Genomic DNA, 24087 nt, shown 5'->3' with positions numbered 1-24087 from the left:
CTGTGTATTTTTTGCATCTTTAAAAAATAGTTTGACATTTTGGAAAATACAAATATTCAACAATAATCCATTTGGATAAAAATCAGAAACAGGTTGGGCAGAGCAGGCGGTCACACTGAGCCTGATTGCATCCTGATACACAACACAAGAGCAACAGACTCTAAACAATAACCCACATTAGCTTTTCCTGCTAAAATCTCCTTATCTAACCTACAAACATGAACACACATCTTGTCATTTACCTCATCTTGTTGAATGAGCCGCCAAACAAACATTCACAGAGGGAAAAGTACACCACTAAAGTCAGTTAGAAGGCTAGATCGCTGATTATCTGCTCAGCTGCAGCTCATTAAAAAGCATACAAAGATATCTGCAAATGTCACTTCGGTCTGTTAAGATGCTGATGTGGTTGCTGAGTCTTCATTACTGCTGATAATACACTGTCTACCCATGAGTACACTTACCCAGCTACAGTACAAGTTAATTTACCTTTCCTCTTGGGCCATACAGTGTAACATCAGCACTCTTGCAACCTGCCAGCTAATGCCAATCAAACACATCCTTCAAGTGAACTGAGAGAAAAAGGAAAAGCATTTGTAATATTTCTCCATAATAATACAAAACTATTAACGAGACGTTATATTTGACAGTAAAAAAAGGGGGATGTGACTTTCATTGAGCTTTAAATTGAAGAAAGTAAAAAGACAAGCACAGCAAAAGAAATAAATACTTTGTGTTTTGACATTTTAATAATAAATGGGATGAGTTGTAACTGTTCTCTCATACGGTCCTGCTTCAGTACAGGAAAAGCACTGCAGGAACTTAATCTGCTTCTTTCTCTCTTCCACTCAGTAGATTAGTCACAGTCCACGGCACTAATCAATAGCACCCATAAGGCACAGTTAAATGATGTCAGCCTTGTGTCGGTGATCACCGCTGCTACCTCAAGGTTGGGCCAAATGTCATTATGGCTCACTGCACTCGTTGCCAAAGCCAGGGATGTGTTTTCTACTTCACTGAATGAATTTTAATAAGCCTCAGATGTTTTTTTGTTTTACTATCAAACAGATCTCCTGCAAGGAACTGGAATATCCTGCAGGGTTTGAATATCAAAATTGGATTTTGGAAAAGATACATTTATAACTAGAAAAACTAATATATACAGTACCGGGGTATATTTGGTTGTTATGATTTAAATAATGTACACTCTAGAAACGTATGCCGCTTTTCCACTATACTGTACAGTTCTAGCACTACTCGGCTCGACTAACCCTTTTCCATTACTATAGTATCTACTCAACGTGGGGGGGTCGTCATAGCAACGGCTGCGTGAAACTGCCGTGACTTCGTTTTATACGCGACACAAACACATAAAAAAACGGAGGACATGGAGGCAGTGGTATACAGTACTTGCTGCTGTATGTGGCTTTCTGTCACACACAAAGCAAGAGAAGAGAAACCGAATCGCTGTAACGCTGTTGCCGGTATTTAAAAATGGCGGGTTTGATTCTTGTGTGGGACGGCTCATGACTCTTCCAGCGACAACTCTTCTGACCAATCAGCGGCCGGCAGTCTGTTGACGTCACATTTTAGTATCGGCTCGGCTCGCTTGGAACCTCAGCAGAGCAGGTACTAAAAAAGTAGCAGGTACCAGGTACTATCCCTAGTGGAAACGCAAAAAAGTGCCTGAGGTTACTTCCTGTTAAAAGGGAGTTTTTTCTCGCCACTGTTGCTCATGTGGGAATGTTGGGTCTCTTTAAAGTTAAAACCTGAAGAGTTCGGTTTAGAACCTGCTCTATGTGTAAAGAGCCTTGAGATAACTTTGTTGTGATTTGGCGCTATACAAATAAAGATTGATTGATTGATTGAAAAAAAAACGAATCGAGTCGAGTCAAGTCGAGTAGTGCTAGAACTGTATAGTGGAAAAGCACCATTAAATAATATTTCCAATCTGAGCTGCTGTTCAGTGTGATGTTGTACTGGCATACATAATTAAGATCTAAACTTCCTTAGTCAGGTATGAATCAGCTTCTGCACTGCTACATGTGGTCTCTTCAGCTTGGCATGTGAAGTTTGGGGTCACTAATACTGCCGGACAGTTAGTGTAGTCAGCTATTTTAACAATGGGCCAGTTTTTTCTTCAGCAGTGTTTAATGGAGGACATTATAAAGACAAAGTGAAAACACAACCCAGTATGGTTTTAATATTCCTTCTTTATGTCTTTAAATTCATTCAGGTTTAAAATTGACTTATAAAACTTAGGTCTTAGGGCTCTACTGTATCTGAGGGCAGATGTCATAATTCAAGTAATGGCTAACAGAGTTACAGCAGTTTATGTTAACATTCATCATAAACATCAACATTTCTTCTGCATTACTCTATGAGACTAGAAATGAAAATGATATGTTATCCAGTACTCAATAAACTGGCTTCAATTACAGTTGATTTGAAATCTAGTCTGATGGGCCAAATTACATTATGTACATTATGTGTCTCATAAATGTATAAGAAGTTACATTTATTGGGATTTAGGCGAGTCGTGTTTACTTTGTTAACTACTATAGATTTATGAAAAGTCATTAAATATTATAATCTATAAAAAGGTGACTATTTAGTGTAGTGGGTGTTTAATAATGTTTTGTTAATCAAATCCAAAGAGTTATCTCAAAAATAGGAAATACTGTACAACACAATAAAAACTGTATATAGCTCAATTTGAGTTAGTTCCTTCATTTTGATTAATTTCATACTTCATTTTAATACAAAGCCATAGTAACAGGACCATGTCCACATAAAACCATGACTCCTCTGAGATTAAGTGATTTCTCAGCACCCTCTGCTGATCAGGAAGGGTTTTGCTTCATGTGTACCACAGATTATGCACTCCTACCAACATCAACACACATGACTACAGACCTTTGTTGACCCTGACTTCTTCTTCACTTCCTGTCTCTATTTTCCAGGAGATGACCTGATGCGCTGCGTGGATCTCTACAACCAAACCCAGTGCAAGTGGTTTGAAGAAATGGTCACCACCAGCATGGTAAAACCCTCGCTGTCGACTGCAAAGTAAAAATTTGCAGCTGTTTGATTCTGTTTCTAAATTGTTTGCCTTCTTGCCACTTCAGGAGCTTGAAAAACTGGAGGTGGAACGGATCGAGTGGATTCAGCAACATTTACGCCAGTACACCACTCTGCGGCATGAAACGGACATGTTCAATCAGAGTGTGAGTCTCTTTTCCTTTAATTTTTTACATTTGCACATCTATGTACTGTCCCAAAATTAGGTCATTTTGATAAAAGCAGGAATGCAGTGGAAGGTAAACCCTATAAATATCAATTCATCTTCCTTTGCTCCTAATGCATAAAATCAATACAACTTAAATTCATAATGGTCTTTATGTCACGGAAAGAAAAGTCAAACTGATGTAGGTTATAAGAGATTATATGCCTTGTTTAGAGAGAGAAAACATTCATCCATAGTCTCAAAACCAAGATATTATTAAGATACATTCAACACTAGTAAGTAGTAACAGTGGTACTAGCATTGTGAGTATTGAGTACGTTACCAAAAACAGGCATTTTGCACCTTCTATTCACAGCTAATGAATTGATCAGAACAACAGAGCACCCCATTATTAGATCTACCAGTGACTGCGACTGGCTCTGACATGATTTGCGTGCCACTTCAGCTGAGAGGAGATGTTGTGACAGAACGAGCCCTCAGTGCTCGTCTGTCAGCCTTTCATCTAGCACACTGGCTGTCATCGTTCGGTGCCTCAGAGAAGCCCACCCAGACGCTCTGCTTATTCAGGAGCTGTGTAGAGTAAACCCTGTAAATCTAACGGGACATATTCTGTCAGCGCTGTGCGAATCCACCATAACAAGTGTGCTGCTGCTTGTGCTCGATGACTAGACGAAATCCAGGGAAACACACCAGAAAGCTTATATGATGATATACTAGCAGAATGTGCATTTCAAGACAAATGCTATTCTGTCATATTAACTGGCTTTTTGATGCCAAAAACAGAGTAACCCAACAAAACTGTACTGTTAGTATTACTACTGTAGTCATTAAGCTAGTTAGCCAGAGTTGTTAGCTCGTGTTAGCTAACGCAGTTGCTCTCATGTTTTTGATTTGAGATAGGTTAAAAATTAACCCTTGAATCCTCAAAAGTCTTTAAATGTCACGTATCGCTCTTACTACAACTCCATGCACAATACTTTAATGTGGAGTAATAAGAGAGCTGAAAGTCCCAATGTCATGTCCGGGCTAGCCTTTGCTCCACTAGCTACTGTAACTCACGCAACTCATTTAGCATTTCTTTCAACCATCTTTATAAAGATTAAAATGGGTTCCTAACTTTTCCACTCTCTAAGGCAGGGATGTCAAACATGCGGCCCGTGGGCCAGAACCGGCCCGCCAACGGGTCCAATCTGGCCCACTTTCCTTCCTGTCTTTTTTTCCTTCCTTCCTGTCTTCTTTTCCAACCTTCCTTTCTACCTTCATTTCTTCCGTCTTTCCTTCCATTTGTCCTTCCTCCCTTTTACTTCCTTCCTTCCTTCCCTCCATCTTTTTACTGGTCCGGTCCACATGAGATCAAATAAGGCTGTTGGTGGCCCTTGAATGAAAATGTCCCCTGCTCTAAGGCAAATTGGCTGCGCTACAATACACACTTGCTATCAGAATTAGAGATTTTAAAAAATATATATATATAGCAATGACTTAATCAAAACTTACTGTTGTCCATATCCATAAAATTCACCAATAGGCTACTATATTCTAATGTTTTAACTTTTTTGCTATAATCTCTGTCCAAAAACAAGTCGGACATGTGGGAGAAATTCAGTGAGACTGTTAGAATAATTTGTCAGTGGTTTTGCTGATTGTAAAAATGATTAGCTTTTGATAGCCGCAAACTATCATTGCTGATTGCTAACATTGACCTCTGCAGGAGAACAGATGCTTTGTCAATTAGCAAATACTTTTCCAAGAAAGCCATTAAAATGTAGGAAAGAGAGGCCATAACCCAGTTAATGGGGAAATTGGCTGTTGTGTCTTTACTTAATATGATCAGACATCTTTTAGCCTGTTAAGAAGCCTATGTGTTTGGGTCAGGCCTTACATTAACAAGGTGGGTCAGGGTTAATTTTGCAGTAATTGTGAGTAACTATGGAGCTTTAATTCTCTGATCGGATGTGCTAAATGTACCAAATTTACAAATATTTATGCATTTCCAGACGGTGGAGCCAGTGGACCAGCTGCTGCAGACCGTGGATCCAGCCAAAGACAGAGAGCTGTGGGTGAAGGAGAACAACACCGGTGAAGTTCGGCCTGTGGATATGGACATATAGACCATCCTGACATCCTGGCATCAGCCATTGTGTCCTCAGTATTATAACACGCAGAGTCCACAGAGTCCCAGAACTACTTCTAATAACACTGATCCAGGGACAGTGCATGTTCAGACTACAGAGGTCTGCTCATCCTGTCTGGAATAACAGGAGCAAAGGTTCACACTTAACGCAGTCTTAGTCCAGAAAAACAGTAATGGATCAACCGTAAAAGTACCAGCATGTTCCTTCTAAATTTTAACCCTGTCATAATCAACATTAGCTTATTGAATGCCATTTAACATATTCTGCTGTTTACTTGTTGTAAAGTTGAGAATATAGAAAAAAAAAATTATATGTATTTTGAATTGTTTAGTTTAGCTTCAATCAACACTTTTCCAGTTTGAGTAAACCAAACACACTCAAAAAAAAAAAAGTCTGAATATTGATATAACCTTTATTTTAGATACAGATATTGAAGCATATTGACATCTTAGAATGAATATGATATATTTTCATATTTTGCTGGTTCATTTTGGTGGAAATGCATGTTTTGAATATCTTGCTTTTAATCTATATGGAAAGCTGCACAATTTGTGGAACCATGATGGTTGTTTTTGGTATAGTGCAAGAGTTTAATTAGCTGAATTTAAACAAGGTGTTCTCTATCTTGTAAGTGACTAAGAACCAATTTACAAGCTTTTCTCACACAAAAAAATGAGATTTCGCATGTACAGCGTTGATATCCAGTAACCTCAGTTGTTTAGGAAAATAACACACACACACACAGTGTTAAGGAATGTGAATTAGAGTTTGCTCGCCACAAGTCCCAACATGTGGTCAATCGGATTTAGGCCAGGGTCTATTATGGATCAGTCTGGAGGAAAAAGGTGGTCCAAGTTACACTGAAACACCTTTTAGTGCCTAACGGTTATATACCTGGAATGTCCTTGATATATTCTATTCTGCATCAGTGTACATTTGTACATACAGGCTAGATGTATTTTGCTGTCAAACGTTTAACAGGCCGCAGTTCTTTGGGCCGTTGAGGTGTTTGTACTGTACAATGTTGTTTGTTTTATTTTTGGTAAATGTACAGAGAATATCTTCATGATGGTGGGTGTTTGGTCAAAGGGGAGGGGGGGGGGGGGCGACATGCAGCAGAAAAGCAAAATTCACCAAATTACACATCACAAAAGAGAAGATAATGAAAGATAGTGAATTTTTAAATTTCATCAGTCTTATGGATTGATCGATCAATCCAGCAGAGCAAAAGCCAGCTGACTCATCCCACAGATAAAACACATTTTATCAGAGATTGCATGTATCTACAGTATGTGTCTGTATGTGTGTGTGTGTGTGTGTAAGTGTGTGTGTCTGTCTTTGTCTTTACATTTTGTTGTGGTCTATCTGTTCTGGATTTATTTGGATTACCTTTCTGTGGTCGTTCTTTAAAAGGACCCGACCAATCAAATCACAAGTCTTAATCCAATCTAGTTTCCAGGCACAAGAAAATAATTGCTATGAAAAAAATGAATGCTTACCTGCCTTATCACCAACACATTGAGAATGCGTTAATGTGCATTACATTCACTTTGTGTGACCTTATTTTTTTAGGGTTAAATAAAACAAAGTCATTTTTATTTGAATCAGGTAAAACTGGATTCAGTATGATCACACCAGACTTTGCTTTGACGCTAATCTCAAACTGCTCCACGCGCAGGTTTAAATAGCATATCTGTTGTAGAGTTTTATCAGTGTGTGTCAATGTTGTGCACTAAATGTGACAAGTTATTATGTTCCAACTAAATGTTCTTGACAAGAATCAACAGTTTCATGATGAAGTAACGGTTGAGTTAACTGCCCTTCTGTGATGAACATTTTCATGACGTGAATTAAATCCGATGTTCCCAATGTTTTAAGAATGTTTAATCATAGGTGACCTCTGTCCGGAAAGTGTACTGTGGAATGCAGTGTCCAAAATAAAGCTCTTCTTTGAAAATTAAATATCACAGTGAGTCCATTATGTAACTGTATTCGGAAGTTAGGATTTCAGACATGCCAACTAAAGTTTTCATGGTATTTCAACTATTGTTTCATGCAGAGGAAGGCACACACAGCATCTGACCCTTCTGTTTGATCAGCTGAAACTTCTGACCTTTTGGTCGGCTTACAGGGGAAAACAAAACACCGCTGGATCCAGTCCAGCACAGATTGGATGGAGTTGAATAATGCAGGTGGACGGACACTCATACAACAATCTGAGTAAGTATTAACCCGAGCCAAAACTGGCTTTATGACAAGATGATGCAACGCTGACGATCCATAAAGTAAAGCAGAATATGAGCAACTATAATTCGATTGAATGTGCTCAGAGTCTATATACTGTATATTGAGTATTAGGTCTGCCTGCACCTTACAATGAAATCATAATGCGTTATCCTGCTCATGATTTTCCCAATAAATCAGTAATCAGTCATCGTTCTATAAAATATCAGAAACAACACAAACAGTTTACTATAATAGAAGATTAAAGAAACCAGAACATATGAAGAAATAAATACAGAAAAATGAAATGTTCAAATTTGAGTCAAAGCATTGCACTGAGTGACATGTTCCTCATATCACAAAGAGCTTGGTCACTAAGCATAAGTGGAAATGCAGAACCATTTAAAGAGCTTCGCTAGCTTGTTGTGCTACGTATCATGACGAATATTAAAGGTATTTCTAATGTACAATGTAGTACAATGTCAAAGAGCTTATGATGTGTAGCGAGCTGCATTTCATAAGCTAGCTACATACACAACAAGCTAGCTAGCTGTAAACAGAAGAGAGTGCCTGCACATGCTTAGTGGCATCTGCCTTACACAGAAATGCTCTCCAAAGACTAATAACACGACCATATCAGTCCAAACTCTTGATAATGAAGGAGCATGTCACCCAGTGCAGCGATGTGGCTCATTGATTTGTTTTTAATAGTTTTAGGACATAAACTGAGGTCTACAGCACAGAAGAATAAGATATAGCAGACTTTTATACACACGATACATGCACATGCAATTAGTCAACAATAAGAAAAATATAGAAAATCGCCAGCCTTATCCTTTAATGGTATAACACAAAAATACGAATTAATTCATTCATCGCTTAGCATGCTAAAATGTTTCATTACAGGACACTAAATTTGAATAGGACACTAAATTAGAACAAAATTACAAAACAAAGAAAAAGTGGCAGTGAAATTGGAATTGAAGTTAAAATTGGACTATGTGAGGTATACAAGCCATTCAGAGGAGTACATTCAAGCTGTGTGTGTTCTTCACTGTGCCAAACCCATATTATCCTAACTAGACACTGGTGTAAGGTTGTTTGTCTCAACTGACCTTCAGCTCCTAATAGGATTGGCTGATACAGGCAGATTGTTAACAAGAGCCTAATTCCTTTCATAAGGAGCTCCCCTCCCGACTTTCTTGCTATCAACCTAATGAATGAATCCAGGTGTGAAAAACATGCTGTTAGGCTGCCAGACATGAGAGTAAATTAGCTAGCACAGTAGGGGAGGGATTCCCATTCAAACACTGTTAAATAGGAGTGGACATTAAGTCAGGATATAGAGGCTTATAAAGATGTTGTTGCATTAAGTGTTTAATTCAGATTCACAGTGTAACCGCACAAAACTCGTGGCTTAAATTGCCATAATCAAGAGTTCCTCAGTTGCTGTTTTCTAGTATCCAATGTAAAGATTTCATTGATTGCTGGACAAGAACTGCAAAACTGCAAAACTGTTTGGCTGGTTGCTAAGACCATAAATGAAGAAGAGAGCAGCATGGGCCAAGCGGACAAGCAGCCAGGTCAAGTTAGTGAGTGTAGACATTAAGAATAAGACAGTCTTAAAACCACAAGAAGGGCCTTTTTTTCCTGCCTGTGTACTACTGCTTTTTCTCTTTTAGCTTGTCTTTAATTTTCTGAGGCTCATCATACTGTATCAACCGCAGGATGTCCTTGTTGTCCATCACACCCTGAATGAATTCGCCCTCTGAGATTTTATCTGTGAAAAGACAAAAAAACAGGAAGTAAAGTAGAGCAGCATCAACACATCTGGCTGCATGTGAAGGTATAGTACAGATAAGGTTTAAAGCAGCTGGTAGAAAAGTTTAAAAAAAAATCTATATTACCATCTTCCTTCTTCCCAAAGAATGCCCAGATCTTTTCAGCCCTCTTCTCTGGTGTGTTTTCGTCCTCGGGGAGGTTCGTCTGGTCGTCATCAGGAATCATAAAGAATATTGACTGCAAGTAATTTTACAAGATGTACTCAACAGTGTATGTGGAAAGTCATCATGAAATACAAAACAATGACACAAAATAACACCCCTGAAATGTATAAAGTATCCATGAACTTTACAATGACCTCAATTTAGTGTAATCAGCTGTTAGATTGCTGGGTCCAAATTGTCAGATGTGATAATTTGGTGCTTTTCTCTGCTTTGTATGATTGTAAGTTGAATACCTCTGGATCTATACTGTTTGACTGACCAAATGAGCAGTTTAAAGAGTCTTCACACAGTTGTTAAAGACTACTACATTAATCAAGCAAATAACAAGTAGATTATTTAATAATGATTCAAATAAAATTAGTGGTAGCAGCCCTTGTCTTGATATTTAGCCTGAATACTATCATGTTGATTAATTACTATAAACTGTGTGTATATATGAAACCAACAATATAATAGATTCATTAAAATCTTATTCACCACAAAGCAGAAAGGCTACTGATTAAAGGCAATGCATTCATTATAGAAATGTAGTTATGAGAGATAACGGATTGAAATATCAATACAAGAGGTGATTAAGTATCTTAATTAAACCAAATATTGGAACAATGGACCATTTTGTTTCCAATCCATGTAAAAGATGTGAAAGGTTTTTGGACAGAGACTGAATAAAAGTCTCTTGAGTAATTACTGCAAGGGAACAGGACATTTCTATCAAATACATATATATATATATATATATATATATACAATATCAACTATACTTAAGGTTGTGAGCAGTAAATAGATATGTTTTCTGTTCCACCATGATGAAAGAAGAAGGTGTAAGTACCCTAACAATCTCTAGGATTTCATTTTTGTTGATGGTTCCATTCCCATCCACATCATACAAGGCAAAGGCCCACTCCAGCTTCTGCCGAGTCTTTCCACCGGACGTTAGGTGCAAAGCGACAATGTACTCCTTAAAGTCCAAAGTGCCATCTGCATTGGTGTCAAAACTCCTGAATACATGCCGAGCGTAGGCTGTGGGGTCTGCGTTCGGGAAGAAGCTGGCATAGATGCCTTCAAACTGCTCTTTGCTGATCTTCCCGTTGGGACACTCCTTCAGGAAAGACTGGTACCAGGTGCAGAGTTCAGCCTCGGAGTATTTGGTGTTGGACTTCAAGTCTTCCAGAATCTCCTTCGACAAAGCGCTGCTCTTTGTATTCCCCATGCTGCAAACTGACGAAATCTCTCCTTTGTTCTTCCTCTTCTTCTCCTTGTCTTTTTGTCCTCTGCGCTCCTCCGGTTTGGCAGTAAAACCTCTGCGGCACTCGCTCGGGTTTCTGACTCATGTGCACTCTGGCAGCCCCTCAAGGTGCCAAATGGGATTATGGTCATCACTGCCTAAATCCAGACAGCTGTCTTGAAGATTAAGGGGATAACCACGTCACACCACTATGACACCTCTTTAAAGACAAATACTGTAGCAGATGATTAAACAGAGCAGTTGGCTAACACTTTAATGGGCAACATCTGGGAGACTTTTTATGCCATTTTCAGCAATTTTATTGCTGACACAGCATTACCGTCTGCTATCTCTAGGCGACAACTCGCTGTAATATTTAGTTATATAACCCTCATCCTACCATGGTTAAATATGTAGTTAATGTCATCATCATGTCAAAATTGATCATTATTATTTTTGGAAAGTTGCAGCTAATTTGCATATTTAAAAAAATATATACTTTTCTTGAATACAAATTGCAGCTTTTCAAGTATGATCTTTCCACAAAGTCTTTAAAATTACTGATAGCGTGCCCTCCCGCCCCAATACTTCAAATGAAGGCTTAAACTTGCTTTTGACTGAGGTTCCCCAGGAAAGGATACATTGATTGATACATTTTTAATAACATGACATTAGGAAGAAACTGATTGACAAGCTCATGAACGATACAATGAGACACTTAATAATAATAATAATAATAATAATAATAATAATAATAATGAATAATAATGCATTTTATTTAAAGGCGCCTTTCAAAGCACTCAAGGTCACATATAACACAACAACAGTACATCTAACAATATAAACCAGGTGACATTTAGTGCAAAGATAAAAAATAAATATGAATGTGACTACAAAGTGCATTAGTACAATAAATAAACAAGAGTGAAGATTGCATAGTTAGTGAGAGTCAGAGTAGGCCACTCTGAATAGGTGTGTTTTCAGGCGGGATTTAAAGGTGGAGACAGAGTCTGAAGTGCGAATGTCTGGTGGTAGAGAGTTCCATAGAATGTCTGGTGGGAGAGAGTTCCATAGAATGTCTGGTAGGAGAGAGTTCCATAGAATGTCTGGTAGGAGAGAGTTCCATAGAATGTCTGGTGGTAGAGAGTTCCATAGAATGTCTGGTGGTAGAGAGTTCCATAGAATGTCTGGTGGAGTTCCATAGAATGTCTGGTGGTAGAGAGTTCCATAGAATGTCTGGTAGGAGAGAGTTCCATAGAATGTCTGGTGGAGTTCCATAGAATGTCTGGTGGTAGAGAGTTCCATAGAATGTCTGGTGGGAGAGAGTTCCATAGAATGTCTGGTGGTAGAGAGTTCCATAAAATGTCTGGTGGTAGAGGGTTCCATAGAATGTCTGGTGGGAGAGAGTTCCATAGAATGTCTGGTGGGAGAGAGTTCCATAGAATGGAGAGTTCCATAGAATGTCTGGTAGGAGAGAGTTCCATAGAATGTCTGGTAGGAGAGAGTTCCATAGAATGTCTGGTAGGAGAGAGTTCCATAGGCGGGGGGCAGATCGGCTGAAAGCTCTTGACCCCATGGTGGTTAAGTTGGCAGATGGGGCGAAGAGCTGGTTGGCAGAGGAGGATCGGAGAGTTCGAGAAGGTGTGTAGATGTGAACACTTGTAAAATATATGACGGAAAGTATACCTCTGGGGTCTTCAGGTTTAAGATTAAGGGCAAAGTCACACATATAACATTATTGGTAATAGAAGAAGCATGTTATCAAGGCTTTGTATTTTAGTTTTATTTGCCTTTACTTTGGCCACTATCCTGCTTCCCTCTCTCTTCTCTTTTTTTCCCTACCTTTTATCCATCATTGTGTCATTTTCCCATGATATTTTTTGTGACGTTAATTTATGTCTTAATCCTTTTGTTTGTTTGATCTACTTACTTTCATTTTTTTCTGCAGGATAATCAATAAAATAAAGGTCCGAGTATTTAATAATGAAAATAATCAGTGGTAGAAGCCCTTTGCCTTGTTTATCATTCTGCGGATTCATCGTTGTATACTATGAGTTCATGTAAGGATTTAAAAACCATGTCACAAAGTCAACCACATTATGGATTACAATGAAAGTACATTGTTTTTGAACTACGTTTCATCGCTAGGGACCTCAAACAGAAGTAAAAAGTAATTTTCTGGAGCGACTTCTAAAAGATGTCATCAGTTCAAAATCATCTTGATAAGCAAATCTCATACAAGTTTGAATCAAGCTGATATAAAATGTTTTTAAGCTGTCAAAAAAAGGCTGGTAATCTCTAGATACATAGATCAAATATGCGTCATCAGTTAAAAGTCTGGTATATCTGATAAAAGAGTTTCCACATTTTAGGTGCTTTGACTCAACTTCAATCTTTCAAAGTAATAAATAGTGAGAAAAAATTGAGTTACATAAAATTAGCTTTTGTACGAAATTGGATGAGGTGAAAGATCAATTGCTCACAGTTTACCTTTTTTTTTTTTTTTTTTAAATCATTTTTACCTTAACATGAGTCTTGATCTAGATCCAGCTGGGAGTCACTGTGAAGCCATGCGTGGTGTGGATTGTTCCACCACAATGGGATGAGATTATCTGTGTCTCTAGTGTAATAGTCTCAGGCCAGATTACAAGACCATCTGCTGCAGTGGTGCCAAAACCACAGCAAGTGAAGGCAATTAAAACACCACGATGGGTTTATGTGCTGTGTAGTGGAAGAGTGTTGGATTTGTGTCTAAACACTGAGATTAATACTACACGACGGAGGTGTTACCTGTGTTTAAGAGTCCCAAGATCCTGCCTTGTCTTATCAATATTAAATATATTAATGTATTTGGGATCAGACATTGTGACTAGCTTGCAAAGGATCAATTGAAGCCAGTTGTTTTTTTCTTAACTGGGACAGATTTTCTGATTTAACCAAAGCTGCTTTCATCCCAATGAATTCATGTTCTTGTATTTTCTATGTTGGTCAGTCATTCATTACAGTGTATTTTGTTCCTGAAAACTGAAATATAGAGTTAACCTGGTGTTGATGTTTGTCCAAGAGTTAGGTGACTGCTGTGTTTCATCCTGAGAGAGGTAGTTTTTCCCATTGTTTCTGACCTCTGCAACAACTGGATCCAGAAGTATTGACGTGGTAATCTGCATATCTACCTTTGCACAATCACATTAGAAAACCCCAAATCATTGTACTTTACCATAATCACATAACATTTAGGTTTCTTTTTTCATCATTTAATGTATGTTAGGCATCCCACGGGGACAGGGGGATAGACAGACCTTCAAACCTCACATCTGGCCATCATATACTCTGATATTACAGGGTTTTACTCTGAAAATGAGTCCGCCCCCCTCGGCAGGTATTCATTATGTAAACAGGATGAGTCTACCAAATATTCAAGGTACAACAAGCTTAATGTTTCATCAAGTGTAACCCTGGACTTATTCACCCTGTGTTTACATTTTTATTACATGGAGGCTAATGTTCAGAATAATCTCTTTGTATTCAGGGGAATTACTTTGTGAGACGTTTGCTACGACTTGGTTACTCAATGCACTGCTGTCACAAATTTACCAGGCAGCGAAATGTGGGATACAAATACTTACTTTGCAAAGAAAGTTAGACTAAAGGCTAACCTTTGTGTCGTCCTCCCGGGTCAAGTTGATCTCGTCTGTTTTGACTGTTCCTTCTTTCCTCCCTCCCTTCCTTCCTTCCTTTCCTCGGTCCTTCCTTCTTTCCTTTCCTTTCCTTTCCTTCCTCCCTTCTTTCCTTTCCTCCTTCCTTCATCCCTTCCTTCCTCCTTTCCTTCCTCCCTTCCTCCCTCCTTTCCTTCCTTCTTCCTTCCTTTTTCCTTCCTTCTTCCTCCCTTCCTTCTTCCTTCCTTTTTCCTTCCTTCTTCATCCCTCCCTTCCTTCCTTCTTCCTCCCTCCTTTCCTTCCTTCTTCTTCCCTCCCTTCCTTCCTCCTTCCCTTCCTCCTTCCTTCCTTCTTCCTTGCTTCCTTCCTCCTTCCCTTTCTTCTTCCTCCCTTCCTCCCTTCCTTCCTTCCTTCCTTCCTTCCTTCCTCCCTTCCTTGGGGATTGTGTGATGGTTAAAACAATTTATCCACCACTTTACAGTCGCATCAGGATACGCCACTTCAGAGCCTATGGCGTAAGCATGTCTACAATGTTTTTGTAGTTACTCTCACTGCCAGAAGGGGGAGACAAAAGTCCCACGCTCCTGCTTTAAGTTGATTACTTAACACTCACGGTGTTGAGCTCCATGTTCACTTCTTGAGAGACGTCAGAGCGTCAATTCACAGTGAAGTTGGGGTGGATGAAATTGGCCCAAGTTTACCGGTCAGAGCTCCAATTCGAGTCAATTTTTACAGTAGGATGAACGAACCATACGAGTCTACAGCCACACTAGAGTCTCTAATGTTCATAGCGTGATAACATGCTCACAGTGAAAATACAAACATTACTGTAGCAGGTATAATATTAACAATGTTCACCATCTTAGTATAGTGTGTTGAACATTTGCTAATTAGCTTCCAACACAAAGTACAGTTGAGGCAGAAGTTTAGCAGGTATTTGATCATAAATTAAAGTATTAGTCATATTTTCACATTCATAGAACTCCAATTCATCCAATATTCAACAAGAAAATGGCTAAAATTTGACAGAAGTTGGAAAATGTATGTAGCAGATTATGTTTTTTCCTTATTTCCCATCTTGTTATCATAACCAGTGAGATTTATGTTGATGTCCCTTTGTTGTCCCCAGGAAGGAAATCATTTAGATCATTTTAAAATATTTCTTTATCCATTTGTCCTACATAAAATCTCAGACAACATTGATCTGACATTGGCAAGACTTGAGGAAACTGCATTTCTCAATGACAACAATTTACCTGCAGTAAATTACAGCTCAAACCAAAGCAACGGCAGCAGATGTTTCCTCTTAACATCTGTCATCTACTTCACACGCTCCTGTAAGTAATTTGTCTTCATTTGGCCGGTGCATCCCACTTCAGCGGACTATTAGACATGAAGAGATTTTCCCCGCATGCACACACATTATGGATGGATTTTCATATAAGACTATGCATATTATGTCATGGTTCACTGACTGTAAAACATTTGATCTTATGTCTGTGGCTGAAATTACTCTGAGATTTGCTTGACATGAAATGCAGAAAACTCAGGGAATTGTAAACAGGAAGAGCCTTGCACTGGAAAATAATCTAATATTTTAGTAATCTTTTTTTATTAATATGCTCAGAGGAAGTCTGGACTATAATTTGCCATTTGTAATGGATGATATTGCTGGCAAAGATTTGTAGAAGGGGAGGAGCGATGGGGATAGATGAGCTGCAGAGAGTGAAGAGTGAAATAGTTCAAATGAAGCGGAGAGAAACAAAGAGTCGTTGCAGTGCAATGGGTTTCTATTGTTTCCCTGGAAGTAAAGAGAATGAATCCTTTAATCAAGGTGGTAGCGTATCATCAAAGTCGGCAGAAGGATGCACAGAATTCTCCTTCTCACCCAAGGAGACCCAAATGCACCGAGATTATGAAGATTTGATATATCTGCTGGGAGGCGAAACACGGTGGCTACATATTGAAAGCCAGGATTAGTTGCCTTTTCATTTCATTTCATCTGGCCTGGCCTCGACCATGAGGCTAGAGCGCGGACGGCGGGCTTCTCTGGCAATCACCCTTAACTTTGTGGCATTCGCTTTTGCCTTGTCAGCGGTCACCACCAGCTACTGGTGCGAGGGGACCAGGAAGGTGGTCAAGCCCTTCTGCACAGGACCGCCACTGAAGGTGAAGCAGTTCTTCTGCATCCGCTTCAACAGCTCAAACATCAACGACAGCCGATTGGTGCAGTACATCTTTGAGACTGGCGAGGAGAAGTTTCTACTGAAGAAGTTCCACACGGGTATATTTTTCTCCTGTGAGCAGGCCGCTGACATGAACGGTAAGACAGCAGCTTCAGCTAGGTGTTCAAAGACAGGAAGTGATGATGGAGGAAACACTTTTTGAAAAGCACAGTTTAGAAATATTCACCCCATCAACATATAACAGCTTGTTATGAGATGTTGCAGCAGCTATAGTTTAAAGGATAAAGCTAAACAGAAATATTTAAAAAGCAAATTCACATATTTCTATTTTCTCTGCATTTCACCAGCAAATAACAACAGCAGGTGAGGATGCACTAGAGCAAGTTTACCTGCAGTTTGAGTCAATAACTCCCGCTAATAAAATTGTCACAAAGTGGGACGGGTCCAGTGATTGTCCCACAGTGCTGAAGTATTAGACACTTAACTCTGACAATAGTAGACTATCCTGCAAAGAAAACTGCAGTGAAATAAAACACAGTCTTCTAGCACATGGTGGATGCTCTGTTTATATAGTTTGAAATATATGTGATCAGAAAGTCTGTTTAATAACTTTTCCATCAGGACAAGGACCTTCTGGGGTTTAAAGTGATGATTTAATTGGCAATTTGCACATAGACTGGTGAAATTAATTAATGCCACAGGAAAGTACAAGAAGTCCATAATGTATCTGTTATATGGGTCAAAATGCAGAAAAAGCAAATGCATTAATCATTTGTAAGATTCATTTATTAACGTTGCTTGCGAAGCTACTCTCAGTCAGAACTGGATTAAAAATAATATCTCTTAGCGTTGCATGCAAGCCATCCCATTCGGTTTCATAATCTCGGGTAATAAGACTAAAATAGAGGAAATGAGAGTAAAATAAAAGGATAAAATATAAGGATTTGCATGCAACCTTAAGACAAACTCTTTAATGTACAGTGCTGACCAATATGAGCCGTATATACTGTATGCAAGCTGGTTTCTTAGAAAAAGAAAACACCAAGCTATAAAAAAATATATCTCAAAGGCAAGATCAGCCCTAACTTTTTAAATGTAACATTATACAGCTCATATTAAGTCTCTCCACATCTACAGACAAACCCTGGATAATCTCCAGTGAATAATTGAATAACTGCTGGGGCTTTTTACTGGGATTTGGGCTCAGAGTCAATTCAGAGATTATCACCTGATGATAATCAATTCATATCCAAAGCTGTCTGTGTTTGGACTAATTAATTTCACTGTCTGAAATGACTCTAATAATGCAATAATGTAATTTCCTTTCTAGACTGGATTTATCTATTTAAGTGCAGGTGTATGATTGAGTATTTAATGTTTATAAGGTTAATTAAACCTTACATAGTACATTTCTGCACAAGACGTTATCTGTGCTAATCTATATAACAGCAGAACTGGTGATATGATCATTTAACTTTACATATTCTGCACATTCTGCTTATTTTATTTCCTGCAGATTAAATATACGTGATGTGCTGAGAGGATTTTGGGCAAATCTTAACTGCTCATCTGTACAGTATACTGTACGTCCTGTAAATGCTGTAAATCTCCTTTTCTCTTCACTGTCTTGATGTTGCATTATGTTGAATTATACCTGCTGTTTTATTCCAATCCTGTTCACTAGATTGTTGTCGCTGCTGATTGTTATCATTTATTTGCCTTCATTCTTTTGTATTATAATAACCAAATCAATCATATCTGACATTTCTTATTAAACAAGTGTAATAACTTGTATTATTCCTATAATTGTGAAGCTAAAAAATATGAAAGAAAGTGTCACTCATTCCAAAAAGAGAACTGGTTTCACTGTTGATTGTGTCTTTTGTCTGATCGCAGGGTTTGACTGTCGAGACTTCTCAGAGATTGCACCTGAACATGAAAGAGGTTGGTAAAATTATGGAAATATAAAATGTTAAATCATGAGTAAAATGTATGGATGTCAGAGTTTAATTTAGTTACGCAATCCTGAATACAGATAGTATAATAAAGAGGTGACACAGCTGACAGAATCAGTCATTTCAACAATACTTTGATGCCTGTTATAAAATCATTTTGAGCCATCAAACGATCAATCACATATTTATAAGGACCCCAAATTAGAGTGATGTTTTGCACAATTTGTGACTAAAAGTGATATAGGACAAAATACTCCAATACAGCCAATAACCCACAGTTCCTTTTTTAATGTATCTTCAGTCTACCAGGAGCGAGTCCTCATACCAATACAGTGAAATTGTATTTTTGCAAGCCTTGCATGTTCTGAACATCTAGACCTTCGACCATGCAGTCAGATTCATGCCTGCCTTCAGACAAGTGGGATTATTCAGCAGGGACACGGTATTATTAAGACAACACAACTCAATTCTGTCTCTCCTTCCTTTCCTTTCCTCCCTCTCTCTCTCCATCTCTCGTCTTCTGTTTTTCCCCCAGGAGTCCTGTGGTTGTGTATAGTGGCGGAGAGTTTGTACCTCACCTTGCTCTTCGCAGGCGGGATTCTGATGACCCTTGAGCAATGTCCCTGCTTTAGTGTCATGAACAAACTGAAGCTCAGTGCCTTCGCTGCCATGTGCACAGCCCTGTCAGGTAATACTGCAAAAGAAGCTCAGGTGTTTTTCTTCTCCTCTTTTTTTTATTTTTCCATCCATCATTGTGTTATTGAAACGAGTCTGCAGCAGGCATATGTGGTGTGTGGTGTTTGCGTGGGTTTTGAATGACAGCGGCTCATGCGGACCTCCCACTGCTGTGATAAAGCTGGTACACATAGAAATCCCGTGGTGAGTCTGATTGGAGTTACAGTTATACAAACATTGCTTGGAGGCAGAGCTGTTCTGGAGGAAGAAATGTTCTCATTGGTGGAGGTAAATCTCAGTGGGCGGGCTCAGAGACCTGTAGGTTCTCTGGCTAAGTTGGAATGAATCACAGTGCAAAAGACTGCAGACTGATCTTTACAGTAGGTACAGTACAGTATGTGAATAAAGTAAAATATTCTGCTGATATAAAGCTGATGATACTTGTTTAAAAATAATTTCCTTCATGATATTAATTTAGTTTACTTAATTGATACATTAAGAAAACATTTGGTGTCCACTTGGGGATAGCTGAAACAAGACTTAAACACAATATTGACAACCTTTAAATTGATATGTTGAATTTATTTCCACATCCAGTAGTTACGGAGCAACATTATCATTAATTTGGAGTCATGTTTCTGTCCATCTGGTGAATGTAAGTCAAATATTCACTCTCTGTTAGCTCTGTTTCTGCTCTCTACCAACTCCTGAGGGAGATATCTGGCTCTCTAGCTGCTAAATGCTCCACTATGTTCACCAGCTAGTAGGGCTGTGCACAATCGGCAAAATCAAATATCATAGTAATATTTACAGAATGAGATTATTCATAAATAATCAACAGTATATTCAGAAAATTACATCATTTTACTGTAATGCAGCCTTTAAAAGCAGGAAAAGACAACACAAATGCTATATCACAATATTTTGATATCCAAAATCTAAGACAATATCTAGTCTCATCATGATATAATATTGATATATTAACCAGCTACCAGCTACTGTAGTTGTTAACTAGATGCCATTTCCATCCATGTAAAGTGTTTGTGCAACACTATGGTATGAGTGCAAACGTAACATGTAAAAGAATAGTGAAAGATTGTTTTATTAATCAATAGTTTGGTCATAATTTGAAGACATTACTTGTTTTTAGCTACAACTCAGAAAAAGCCTGAGAGTTTTATACTGAATGATGCTGAGAAGATAATACTGTACCAAATGGCACATGCACAAAATAGTACATGTAAAAGCACCATTTCATATGTTTCTGCCCTTAAATGTGGATTACTTAATGAGCTTCCATGTTTTTGGAATAATGAATTCTAAAAGCTTCTATTCATCCGTGCTTTGTGGGTAATGAATTCAGTACATTCATGCGAGTCGCTGCCATTTCTAAATAGCTCTCATCACAGCCGAGTTGAGAAAGAGTAATGGGGCTGTATCATTAGCTTCAGATTGAATCATTTGGTAATTATTCTCTTAATTATGTCAGAAAATAGTGAAAAGGGCAATTTATAAAGTCCACAAGCTAAAGGGGGTAAATTCAAAATACATTTCTACTATTCAAACAACAGACCATACGGAGAGTTTACTATTATATATACAGTAGGGAAAAGCATCAAATCCTCTTGGTTGGATAATTTCAGAATGGTTGCTGATTAATTTAATGCCAAGCAGATGTATGCTTTGATTTCATACAAAAATCCCTTTAAAATCCCTCTATAGTAAACATGGGGATGCATCTTTGTGAAAGGCAACTTTGCAGTAAAGAAAAGGATCAGGGCAGCGGGTCAGACTGGCTCATGCAGTCGACAGTCAGCAGGACCAGCGAGCATCCCGAGCAGCGAACTGTACTGTGTCCACTCGCTGCCTCGGAGGATTTGCTGGTTTGTGTACTAATCGGATTGGAGCCGGGGCAGTGGTTTTGGGCCGTGCCAAGACCTGCCCAGAGGAGCTCCCTCCCACCCACTCTACTCCCCCATCCCCTGACCCTCATCTCCCCCTGTTGTGACGAGTTAATCCCGAGAAAAGCAGCTGTGGCGAGACAGACTGCTGGATGAGAGAAGGCCAGCATCCGACTGGGGGGGGGGCGCAAAGGGGGGGGGGGGGGGGGGGGGGCACGGCACAAAGGCACTGACCAGTCCCACAATCTGTCTGAATGTCACACACATCCCAGTTTATCCCAGTCAGACCATGTTTCATCTGACTCCAACATTGTGTCCTGTTTTCAAATTGAAGCTCAGTTTTTTCTCTCTGTAAATATTTGTTCCTTACAAATCTGCTTATGTGGAACAAAACTACAAATGGTGAATGTCATTTTCTATTTATTACCACATGCATAGTATTTATGAGTTCTGCACAGTTAGAATATTTAAACAAAATGTAAATAGTGTCAGTTTTAAATTAAGAGAAACTTCACTGCTGTCCTCTGTGGGTTTAAGGGTTCAAGACTGTTATACTTTTCTTAATATTCATCATTACAGATAGATGTGGACAGTTGTGGTCTACATCGTACAACAGGTGGTGACAGAGCACAAAGCTACCTCAGCATTTCAAAATGTTAAGCAGAAACTAGCCTGGGTTTGGATGCACTAAACAGATTATTAAATCAAGTAGGAGCTCAATGAATGGCTTCTTGAGTGTTTGCTAAACAATTATTCTCATTTTCAATTAATTCAGATTATGTTTTTAATTAACTGATTAATTGTTTGGTCTGTAACATATAAGAACACAGAAAAATGCCCATCACAGTATCCTAAAAGTCATATTTTTTTCTGACCAACACTACCAAACCCCAAAATATTCTATTTGCTATAATGTAAGACAATACAAGGAGCAAATTCTCACATTTGAGAACCTAGACCCATCAATCCCCAATTACCATATTACTCCCCTTGCTAATAGAAAACAGTCCCTGGAGTATATTATATATTATATGACTGCACACAGACTGATATTCTCTTGTTTTCAGGCCTTTGTGGGATGGTGGCCCACATGATGTTCACCACCATATTCCAGCTGGCTGTAGCTATGGGGCCAGAAGACTGGAGGCCTAAGACCTGGGACTACAGCTGGTCTTATGCGTAAGAGATTCTTACATCCATTGTAAAAATGTGTTATTCCATCTCATTAGTTTAACACAAACAACAAATGGTGCAGAAAATACCAATCTCTATTCATTAGGGCTATTTTGCAAGAGTTCTTACGAAGTTTAATCTTTTTATAATCCCAGTTTGTTATTCTGTCTGCTGATTAATGTATCCAAAGTCTGATATATCTTATTATTCTGTGCCGTAGACCTCTGCTTCTTCATTATGTAGAATTTGGTCATGTTAGTTTGCTCCAAAACGACTCTAACGACTAATAACAGCGATTGCATTTTCATTGTCCGGAGAGTAGTTCTTTGTAAGTCCGACACCACTGAGCATATTTACAGTACTTCATTAGCTTATTGTGCTACATATCACAGCTTCTTGACCCTATCCTACATTGAACATTGTAAATAACTTTGGCATGAAGTCAAGAGATTGTGATATGTAGCACAACAAGCTAGTTAAGTGCCTGGCTTACACAACACGGAGGGTGAGAACATGATTGCTGTTATTAGTCTTTTTGGAGCCATTATAAACTAACATGTCCAAACTTCTCCAAGCCAAAGAACATGCTGCCCTCTGCATTGTTGTGGCTCACAGACGTGTTTTTCACTCATTTTCAACAACAACGTAATTCTATGGCACAGAAGAATAAGATATATCAGACTTTGGATACATACAATAAGTCATTTAACTACTTTAAATGCTTCTAAGTAGTTCATTCATTGTTGGTTTGGCTTTCCACATGAGACTTGAGAGCTACTTACTGGGTCTGAGCCTGATACTGTTTTCAAACCTCTTCTCAGCTTAGCTTGGGGCTCCTTCGGTACCTGCATGGGCTCTGCAGTGACAGCGTTGAACAGGTACACAAAGACCATCATAGAGTTTAAATACAAACGGCGGAACATCGAGAAGAACCTGTTGGTCAAGCAGAAGATGATAGAGCTGAATATCCCCGAGCAGATGTGGGACATGTACCTAACTGCTGCGCCTGCTTACACTGAGGCACCGCCAGAGTTGCCCGTCAATGGCAATAAACCATCCACAGGCACAACTACATATGAGGTCGAAACGGACAGTGCACCAGAACAACAAGGAGAGGCATACTGCTAAAAATGGAGTCACCATCCCTGTCCCTGTGCCCCACTGGAACATATTTTGGGCTGATTTCTTTGACCTAGATTGGCCCTTGTTCCTGGATATAAAATTCTAATACAGGAGAATATTTGTTTGTTTTGTTCCTTGCCCCATATCAAATGTGTGTCTGCAAAGCCGGAGCCTACAATCTTCCTCCGGAAATAATGTGGCATGGTCGGCTTTGACACAACATGCATTTCATCAAATCTTTCCATCGGATATTATTTGTGGGAGGATGGGACGAGGGCTGCAATTTCAACGTCTTCAAACTAAGCTGTGGCGAGCTGCAGGATGTGCAGGCTGCAGCTGCAGCAGAGACACTTTAATATCTGTTTCAGTGTAGAAGATATTTTGTTGAATTAGCCTTTTAAAGTCAAGTTGTATCAAAGTTTTACTCATCATATCGGGGACGAGGCTTGGTGACCTGCTTAATAATAGAGACCATGTTTGGGATTGGACCAGAAAATGATCTCACTGAAAACATTACTGTGCTATACCTTAACACAAGAGAAGAGGGATTGTGCTTGTCAACAAAAACATCTTTTATGTGTCTCGA

At 38.9% G+C, this 24087-nt stretch overlaps 3 protein-coding genes across 3 annotated transcripts in view; 2 read left to right on the top strand and 1 right to left on the bottom strand.

Moving 5' to 3' along the window:
* The window catches only part of gas7a (growth arrest-specific 7a), a 34908-nt gene extending 29553 nt beyond the window's left edge, over positions 1–5355 (top strand). Inside the window, exons 8-10 of the mRNA XM_053338274.1 lie at positions 2964–3043; positions 3129–3227; positions 5242–5355. Coding sequence (XP_053194249.1) covers positions 2964–3043; positions 3129–3227; positions 5242–5355 — 293 coding nt within the window. The remainder of the gene's footprint in view (positions 1–2963; positions 3044–3128; positions 3228–5241) is intronic.
* Positions 5356–9263: 3908 nt separating this feature from the next.
* rcvrna (recoverin a) lies at positions 9264–10818 on the bottom strand. Its single transcript, XM_053338288.1, has 3 exons — positions 10438–10818; positions 9510–9621; positions 9264–9382 (listed from the first exon to the last, which is right to left on the bottom strand). Exons 1-3 carry the CDS (start codon positions 10816–10818, stop codon positions 9264–9266), a joined length of 612 nt encoding a protein of 203 aa, XP_053194263.1.
* Positions 10819–16508: 5690 nt separating this feature from the next.
* On the top strand, positions 16509–23507 carry LOC128379329 (germ cell-specific gene 1-like protein). The gene is made up of 5 exons (XM_053338945.1): positions 16509–16812; positions 18572–18619; positions 19166–19318; positions 22274–22385; positions 23201–23507. The coding sequence occupies exons 1-5, from the start codon at positions 16509–16511 to the stop codon at positions 23505–23507; spliced, it is 924 nt and encodes a 307-aa protein (XP_053194920.1).
* The last annotated feature ends 580 nt before the right edge of the window (positions 23508–24087 follow it).

Source organism: Scomber japonicus, chromosome 18 (genome assembly GCF_027409825.1).
Source record: "Scomber japonicus isolate fScoJap1 chromosome 18, fScoJap1.pri, whole genome shotgun sequence".
In the NCBI taxonomy this organism is placed as follows: domain Eukaryota; kingdom Metazoa; phylum Chordata; class Actinopteri; order Scombriformes; family Scombridae; genus Scomber; species Scomber japonicus.
The sequence above is the reverse complement of the archived record's forward strand: the minus strand, read 5'-3'. Positions and strand labels throughout refer to the sequence as shown.